The 9,405-nt window shown below is 51.7% G+C and overlaps 1 protein-coding gene across 1 annotated transcript; it reads left to right on the top strand.

The window, feature by feature from the left end:
- Positions 1-4,020: 4,020 nt before the first annotated feature.
- On the top strand, positions 4,021-8,920 carry LOC136546773 (xylan O-acetyltransferase 6). The gene is made up of 4 exons (XM_066538749.1): positions 4,021-5,355; positions 6,008-6,388; positions 6,496-6,654; positions 8,119-8,920. Exons 1-4 carry the CDS (start codon positions 4,574-4,576, stop codon positions 8,486-8,488), a joined length of 1,692 nt encoding a protein of 563 aa, XP_066394846.1. The 5' UTR covers positions 4,021-4,573; the 3' UTR covers positions 8,489-8,920.
- Positions 8,921-9,405: the final 485 nt, after the last annotated feature.

The raw sequence follows: 9,405 nt of genomic DNA, 5'->3' as shown, positions 1-9,405 counted from the left end.
CTCCATGATACGCTGCTGATGGACAAGACGGAGGCTCGATGGCTCGCATGTCGCGCTAAGTCCTTTGTTCTTGTGGGGAGCGAACTCTACAAGTGAAGTCACACCAAAATCCTACAGCGCTGCATCCTCATTGAATGGGGGAAGCGTTTGCTGAGCGATATCCATGGTGGGCTCTACGGTCACCATGTCGTGCCCAGAACCCTGATCGGAAATGCTTTCCGATAGGGCTTCTACTGGCCTACCGCGGTAGCCAACACCGAGCAGATCGTACGCACCTGCAAAGGGTGCCAGTACTACGCTCGATAGACTCACCTACCAGCTCAAGCGCTCCAGACGATCCCCATCACCTGGCCGTTTGTGGTCTAGGGCCTCGGTCTGGTTGGACCTCTCAAAAAAAGCGCTTAGGGCCAGAACCCGCATGCTTGTCACCATAGACAAATTTACCAAGTGGATAGAAGCTCGGTCAATCTCCACGATCAAATCCAAGCAAGCCATGCTATTCTTCCTCAACATCGTCCATCGCTTCTGAGTCCCAAACTCCATCATCATGGACAACGGCATGCAATTCACTGGGAAGAAGTTCCTCCGATTTTGCGATCAATATCACATCCGCATCGACTGGGCCTCCATAGCGCACCCCTGAACGAATGGGCAGGTGGAACGCGCAAACGGCATGGTCCTACAGGGCCTCAAGCCTAGGATCTTCAACTAGTTGAACAAGTTTGGCACAATATGGGTCGCCGAGCTTCCCGCGGTGCTCTAGAGTCTGAGGACGACCCCCAGCCAGGCCACTAGCTACATGCCATTCTTCATGGTCTATGGTTTTGAGGCCATCCTCCCAACCGACCTCGACTATGGAGCACCAAGGGTCAGGCTGTACAATGAACAAGGAGCCGAGGTATCCCTCAAGGATGCCATGGACCAGCTAGACAAAGCGCGCGATGTTGCCCTCCTTTGCTTGGCCATGTATCAGCAGGTGTTACGACGATACCACAGTCATCGAGTGTAGGGTCAGGCTTTCAACGTCGGAGACCTGGTTCTTTGCCTTGTCTAGAGCAACAAGGACCGTCACAAGCTCTCCCCGTCGTGGGAGGGACCGTACGTCATTGCGGAGGTGCTTTGGCCAAGCGCCTACAAGCTGAAGACCATCGACGGCGAGGTCTTCGCCAATGCCTGGAACATTGAGCAGCTACGTCGCTTTTACCCTTAATAAACGCACACTTTCTCTTATTAGTTTTGTTATCGAACTCCCCGATCTTTCGGGACATCCAACCCCAGCAACGGTAAAGGGTCGGGCCTCACTCAGGGGCTGATATGAGCACATTTATCCAGCAAGCATTCTCTATGCCTGGCCCCCTTTTTACGTTAAGACCTAAGAGCCAGGTTTATGGGAACAAGCTCTGAGTATAACTGGTTGGACTGCGGGAGACCTATGCCCCAACGGCTACGGTGTCTTTGCTCACCAATGTGATCAGAACTGGCTCACCCGTACTCTGAGATTTTACGACCTTAACGACGGAAAGGGTCGGAGTATGCTAACCTTTTTATACAAAAAGGCGAGAAGAGCTAAAAAGATGCTTACTATAACAAAATTTGAAAGCCTGTCCATTTGTTACAAGTTTCTCTACCTGGCTTACCTGCCTAACTAAATTCTTGCGTAGGATGTTCTCATCCTCTATCTCCGCTGGAAAATCTTGTCTTAGCAGGTAGCACAAGTCGCCTTGATGGCTTAGCCACCGCCGAGAAATGGGTAGGAAGCAAACAGGATCCCGCTCATATCCGGTGGAGGCTTCCCGGACAAATCACTCTTACCATCGAGGTAAAATCAGTGCCTAGCTCAACCGAACAGCTCAAAGCCGCTGCCGAGAGACAAGCACCTTTACTTTGCGCATTAATTTCGCTACCGAGCCTCTGACCCCAGCAATGGCAAGGGGTCATACATCGCTCGGGGGCTGGTGAGAGTGTCTATCCAGTAGACATTCTCTATGACCGACCCCTCCTTACATTAAAAATTGGAGGTAGGCTGTGCGGACACAAACTCTGAGTAAACCTGGTTGGACCGCTAGGACCCTACGCCTCGACGGCTACAATGTTTTCGCTCGCCAGCATGATCAGAGTCTTTGTCTCCACACCCCAAGCTCTAGCCTCCACCTTCTCGAGAAGGGTTTGGAGGGGCCTACCTGCGGAATCTCCATCAAGGAGAGGCCATTAGGTCGCCCAAAGTCGATTGAAGGCCTCTGTCGAGAGACAGATAGGGAGTAGTGGGATACACCATGCAGGTTACGCCGGCTCCGTCACGAACGTCAGATCCCGACCCCACACGGACATATCAGTAAGAGCTTCCAAACCCGTCTCTGGAGCCGTCGAGGTAACTTTACCAACCCCCGCTTTTTCTTTTCCATTATATGATCATCTATTCATCCATTCTCATTCATTCATTTATCCATTCATCCATTCTCATGCATTAATTCATTCATTCATTCATGCATACATTCATCCTGTACACCCAAGCATTGCATATGCAATTGCTACATCACAACGCTTCGCGTTGCGTCACGAAGCGATAATCGTCTCATTTGATATGAGCAGTGACCGACCGAGGTTCGAAGGCCGGCCCGCGAAGGGCTCGAGGCTGCCTCGCGTAAAATAGAGCCAGGGGAGAAAAACCGAGATGAGCCCCTGCGGCCTTGCCCGACCCCGCTCAAAAGCGGACAGAGACATCTCGACCTTTCTCGTTCGATTCTAACATCGAGCCAAATCTACAGAATCTTCATCGAGGAGAGACCAACAGGCCACCCGAGCCTATCGAACGGCTCAGGCATCTGCCGGGAGGCGGGTTAAGAAGTAGTGGAATGCCACATGAGTGCTCTGCCGACCCCGTCAGCAAATGACGGACCCGGATTCCACTCGAACATGCCCGCTAGCGAGCTCTAAGATTTGTCGCTAGCTAAAGATTGGTTATCTAAATATAGTCATCTTTTATTTCTGATTTGTCGCTAGCTAAAGATAGAAAAAGAGAATGGCTCTATAGAGTACACACCAAACATACAAAATTATTGGAGGGTGGAAAGATATAGAAAAATAATTTTTATGCGAATAGCTCTTCAAATGGTGATTTAGAGAGTGAGTTTTAGAAAAACTCATGGAGGCATCTAAGAGATTTTAGTTGAAATAACTCCCAACTCAGTTTCTGAAGTAGTGGAGTGGGCAACTGAGTATACATGTATTCCATGTTCATAAGTATTACCCGTTAGGATTTACAACTACTCCACTACTGGATCTAAGCCAACACAATGACACATTTGAAGCTCTAATCAGTAGCACAGCTTGTCAAAGCTCTGTAACTTGAACAGTGAAGCTAGCACATCATTCTCCAATTACATTCACACCCATTCCATCAACGTTACTGATGTTATACTGAGAAGTACGTGTACGTACATCGGTACATGGTATATATTCCAAAAGAAGAAAAGAAAATAAAAGAAAACGAAAGGGGCAGTGACGCAATCGCTCCCAGGTCCCAGCCAGGTGAACCGGCCAGGTCTGCTTCAGTCGAGTCGCCATTGCTTCCCCATCTCGCTAGCTCGTTCCCACACCAGGCGCGACAGCCGCAGTCCACCCACTCTATAAACAAATACATCCTCGCGACCATACTGCAATACAGCCCGGCATACATCCATCCCGTACCCAAGACGAAAATGAGAGAGAGAGAGAGAGAGTAAAATGTGGGCGTTGGATTGATGGTTTCTGCGGTTGATAAGCCGGCTGATGCTGTTTCATTGTGAGAGAAAAACACCGTACTATGACTGATAAGTTCAAGCGAACAGGGCGCAAGCAACAACTGAATACAGGAATACATACGTTAATACGTACACACCAAGAAGGCAAGAAAGGGGATGGCGATGGGTGCCCAGATAGAAGTATAGAACACACCGACACACGTTGCTGACTTGCTGTTGTGGTTACATGTACAACAGCAGCTTAACCTCCAAACCCCATACGGAAGCTTTGCAAGCTTGCATGTTACTCATTTGACCCACCCCCCAGTACCAGTAGTAGGCCAGTCTCGTTCTCTCGTTCTCTATAACACCTAAGATGAAGAAGGAGAAGGTGAAGGAAGCGGAGGAAGGGAGCCAGACAATGCAAATCCTAGCGCTAGAAAATTGAGTGTTGTTAGAAGTGTTGGTGGGGGAAGAGATCCTGCGACCTTTAAAGAAGAAAGCAGGCGAACCAAACCAAACATACCAAAGCGAAGCAAAAGAAAGCCACGCATCCAACAAAAGGGCACCAAACTCGTAAAGTGATCGTCGTCATATATAGGTAGCAGCAGCCAGGCCGTCGAGAAGGACAGGGGAGGAGAGGCACACGCAGCCGCAGCAAGCAAGAGCTGCGACTGCGAGCAGGCTAAGCTAAGCGATCGACCTCCGTCCATCGCAGCCGATCTCTCTCTCTCACAGGCTACAGGCTACAGAGAGTGAGGAAGAAGAAGCAAGGAAGCGTTGTTTTCGCTCTCTCCATCGACCTTTCGTGGGTGCGCACGCTACCCCGGGTGCGGAGGCCGCACACCAGGGAGATGCAGCAGCGGCGCAAGTCGGTGTTCGCGTCGGCGCCGTTTGCGATGAAGCAGGCGGCGCTGGGAGCCGGCGTGGCGGCGCGCAAGAACGGCACGCCGCTGTCGCTGGCGGCCGTGGTGTTCGCGCTCTTCGTCTTCGCCACGTTCCTGTACAACGAGGACATCAAGTCCATCACCGACTTCCAGTTCAGCTCGGGCGCCATCCGCGCCAAGTCCCCCGACCTGCACCTCCTGCAGGAGGCCGAGGCCGCCGCGCACGCCGCCGTCAACACCCTGGCCAAGCGCGGGGAGGAGGTCATCGTGCGCGTCCTCGAGGCGCCCGCCGCCGCCGCTGCGGGGGCGGCGCTATCGCAGGCGCCCGTCAACACCACCACCAGCGTCGTCGTCGCCGCTGCCGCCGCCGCCGCCGCAAAGGCCGCCAATGCCAACGCCAACGCGGTGGTGGACGTCGGGCAGGAGAAGGAGAGGGACGTGACGCTCCCGACCGTCACGGGCGGAGGCGGCGCCGACGAGGCGCGGCGGCGCGCGGACGAGGAGGTCGCCGAGAAGGCCGCGTCGGCCAAGGCGGCGGCCGCCACCGCCGCGCTGCGGACCGTGGTGAGCGTGCCGGAGACGTGCGACCTGTACCGGGGCAGCTGGGTGTACGACGAGGTGAACGCGCCCGTGTACAAGGAGGGTGAGTGCGAGTTCCTGACGGAGCAGGTCACCTGCATGCGCAACGGTCGCCGCGACGACTCCTACCAGAAGTGGCGCTGGCAGCCGGCGGACTGCGACCTGCCGCGGTACGTCCTCGCGACGCTTCCTCTGCTTTGTTTCTTTCTGATGACCGTTTGCTTCCATTCGCGCTGCCCGGAGATCATCGTCGGTTTCAGAAACCTCCCCTGTTTATCTGGAAACTGACTGATGCCTGTTTGTTTCGACCGTTTTCTGCTTCTCCACATGAGAGGACAAGTAGAGTAATGTAGTAGTACAAGGTGAAGTACACTGTTTCAAATCAAATCAAATAAAAACAAAAACAAAAAAAGGGGACACTACTCCTACTACTCTTCTTTAAAGCGTGATCTTGTAAGAACACGGAAATTAATGGTCAGCGTGTCAGATACATTAATGCATGCTTGGTACACAGAGCGTTCGAGATTTGCGCGTGCATGAAGAATGGAGTGGGACTGTAAGGACTGTACTGTCCGTTGCGTTTATGCGCACCCGTGTTATTATTGACGGCTTGTTTGGTTCTGGGCTAATAAGTCCAGCAGATGCTGACTGGCTGATAAGTCCTGGCTGAAATCGAAGAAACGAATAGACGGTAAATTCGCACGTCAAAATATTCGGTTTTCCAACCGAGAAACAGCTAGCAGTAGTATCACTGTTACATTAGCGGTAACGGCAAATACATACATCTGGTCAGTCGGTCATCCTATCCGATACCTAATGCAGGTTCGACGCGCGGCTGCTGCTGGAGCGGCTTCGCAACAAGCGGCTGATGTTCGTGGGGGACTCGCTGAACCGGAACCAGTGGGAGTCGATGGTGTGCCTGGTGCAGTCGGTGATCCCCAAGGGCGCGAAGACGCTGACCAAGTTCGTCAACGGGGGTTCCAGCAACGTGTTCTACGCGCACGAGTACAACGCGACGGTGGAGTTCTACTGGGCGCCCTTCCTGGTGGAGTCCAACTCCGACAACCCCAAGGTGCACAGCGTCCCCGACCGGTTAATCCAGTGGCACGCCATCGCCAAGCACGCGCGCAACTGGCTCGGCGTCGACTACCTCGTCTTCAACACCTACATCTGGTGGCTCAACACGCTTGACATGAAAGTCCTGTGAGTAGTATCTAGTGGCTAGTGCGACACTTCCTGATGCTGAATTGCTGATGCTCGTGCAAAACGATGATCGCTGTCTGACATTATTGTTTTGTTTCGATATGCAGCAAGGGCTCCTTCGACCAGGGCTCCACCGAGTACGTGGAGGTGGACCGCCCCGTGGCGTACAAGGAGGTGCTCAAGACGTGGGCGAAATGGGTGGACCGGAACATCGACCCCAACAGGACCACCGTCTTCTTCATGGGCATGTCGCCCAACCACATCACGTACGTCGTCGTAAGCCACGTATTTGTTTTTTCCTCCGCACTAGCTATAGGACTTTCAGTATATCTGCATTTTAATTTTCTCCGTAATGCAAGCACGCTTCATTGAGCATTGCATTATTGGTGCACGAGCGCACGTGCAGCACACCAAACGGCGGCACGCACAGTGACACGGCTCTGTCAATTTAGGTGGCAATCAGCGGTTCAGCGCTGCCTTTGCGAGGGGAAAACTACTGATGGTAACGGTGAATTAGATCGTACACCTTGCTAGCAGCAGCGACACCTGCTTTGCCTGATCAATTAGGTGCCGAGATAAAGACCAGTGACCCTTCAGAGGTGTAGCACAAGCTATAGCTAGCCGACGCATCGTCCACTCGTGTTGTAGCAGCATGGCATCTGCTCACAGAACTTCCTGCGAAAATTCAGGCCACATGCCTCAGAAAGATGGTTGGCGGTAGGTGTATGATCAGTTGAAACATGATCTCGATACCTACCAACGTAGAGATATAGCTAGCTAGAAACGCGTTATGAAATTCTAGGTAGCATTGCAGCCCGATTAGCGATTGGGCCTGTACGCTTGTCTGAATTCTGGAGGAATCTGGATGGTTTGGAGGAATGCTGGAGGAATTTGTGAGAGGAAATACGGTTCCGGATGAAAAAAATAAGTGGATCAAGCCGAGTTTAAGGGCACGCGAATGGGGCCTACGACGAAAAAATGACAGTCAGGGTAATGGAGTCTGCAAATTCCCCTCCTAGAAACGTTGTTCCAAACAAAGATACGTGTAGAGAGTGTTAGATACGGTAATGCAGGTGGACCTTAGAAAACTCGATCCAGGCCCACACACCGTGGCCATAGGCATGCACCTCTATGTAGGCCCACCTACCTAAGAACAAGAGCAAGCATACGATTCCAGTTTCCCGAGCCCCACGCCGGAATAAACGGCCTACTCTTCTTCTTAAGCTAATGACAAAAAAACAATGGCGATGATACACCTGTGTCCATTGCACTGGTTGTGCCCGTAAAGAAGACCACGACAAAGATTTGGACCAGTCTCGCCTTTGCAGCATCCTAGCCTCTTTTTTTTTTTGAAATATTTGTTACTCCATCCGTTCTAAATTATAAATCGTTTTGATTTTTTTTGTTTATTCATTTTGTTATATATCAAGACATATTATTATATCTAGATAAATAGTAAAATGGATGTTAAAAAAAATCAAAACGACTTATAATTTAGAACTGAGGAAGTATTACGCAAAGTGATCCTTGTAGTGTTCGATATGCAAAGTTAATTTGATGGCCGTGGGATGGAACCTCGATAAAGATGGGAGTGGGACGACCAACGCGTCACATGCTGTGCTATAATGGCACCAACATGGGTAGAGCACACACAGTAGTACGTACGTTGCAAGTTGTATCATCAGCGTTTCTGAAACTGAAACTGAAAACATGGATATGGAGCACTGCAGGCCTGAGGCTTGGGGCAACCAGGGCGGGATTAAGTGCGCCATGGAGACGCTGCCGATCACGAACCGCAGCGCGTCGCTGGACGTGGGCACGGACTGGCGCCTCTACGCGGGGGCGCAGGAGGTGCTCCCCACGCTGCGCCGGGTGCCCGTCCACTTCGTCGACATCACCGCGCTGTCGGAGCTGCGCAAGGACGCGCACACCTCGGTGCACACGCTCCGGCAGGGGAAGCTGCTCACCCCGGAGCAGCAGGCGGACCCCAAGACCTACGCCGACTGCATCCACTGGTGCCTCCCGGGCCTGCCCGACACCTGGAACCAGTTCCTCTACGCCCGCATCGCATCCAGCCCATGGCCCGCCGCCCAGCAGTAGGACCTTCTTCTTCTTCTTGCTCCGCGGGCCGGCACCTGACGGACGACACACGGGCCTGGGCTCTCCGGCGTTTTCTGCTAGAAGCTGAGCCGAGGACAAAGTTGACAAGGGAAAAGGGTTGGGATGCTCGCCATCTTTCTTTCTTTTTCGCTTTCTTTTTTTTTGTTACCAAATTTTCTTTTGGTTGCGTAAAGCTGTCGTGCCCTGTTGTTAACCTTCGATTCTTTTGTCTAAACAAGTGGAGGGTCTAGATGCCTAGGAGAAAGCAAAAGCTGAGCATGCGTCAGATTGTAATGTAATGCAAGAGGGGAAGCAAAGCGGGGGTACATGTAAAGAAGAATTTTTGTGTTACATTTTATATGCCGGTGCACCCAAGGTCAAGAGAGGTATAAAGATTACCCTCTCGTACGAGGTGCATTTGTTCTTTAATCATGACGAATCCTGTGTCTTTTTTTTAGTATTATTATTACCCATTTCCCTACGAGGTGCAAGTGACCAAACAGTTTGAGAGCTACTGTAACTATCCAATATTTGTTCAGAAAAAGATGAGCAGGAGAATGACCTGCTGTGCACGCCTCTCTGAAGATGAAAAAGCTGTAAGGAGGCCGGACAAAGTTCCCAGCGTTGGAGGAACCTGGTATATGATCTGAGCCACCCAAAAAAAAAGGATTCCGGCTGCATTCATTGAGGCAATCAGCCAGAGCTGCATAGTATAGGGTAAAAAACAACCATTATCCACAGCTCGATAGACTGAGGATCAAAGCATGTAGTATGTTGCGGCACAGAAGACAGTCTCGTTCGCAGGAACCGCCAAACGCACTGCACATAACTGGATTCCTGGTTGCAATCGTGTGATGCTCCAGCATCTGGCATCTGCTCGTGCCATTGCCATGATGCTGCCCTGGATACACACACAT

This window comes from Miscanthus floridulus, chromosome 1 (genome assembly GCF_019320115.1).
Source record: "Miscanthus floridulus cultivar M001 chromosome 1, ASM1932011v1, whole genome shotgun sequence".
In the NCBI taxonomy this organism is placed as follows: Eukaryota; Viridiplantae; Streptophyta; class Magnoliopsida; order Poales; family Poaceae; genus Miscanthus; species Miscanthus floridulus.
Note: the sequence above shows the minus strand (reverse complement) of the source record. Positions and strands in the feature narration are given on the sequence as shown.

What these genes read in the sequence shown, in the direction of transcription:
- LOC136546773 (XM_066538749.1), top strand. Translation starts at nt 4,574, where the DNA reads ATGCAGCAGCGGCGCAAGTCGGTGTTCGCGTCGGCGCCGTTTGCGATG. An exon ending in ACGCTTGACATGAAAGTCCT is followed by an intron (nt 6,389 to 6,495) that starts GTGAGTAGTATC and finishes TTCGATATGCAG; the next exon opens with CAAGGGCTCCTTCGACCAGG. An exon ending in ATGTCGCCCAACCACATCAC is followed by an intron (nt 6,655 to 8,118) that starts GTACGTCGTCGT and finishes GGAGCACTGCAG; the next exon opens with GCCTGAGGCTTGGGGCAACC.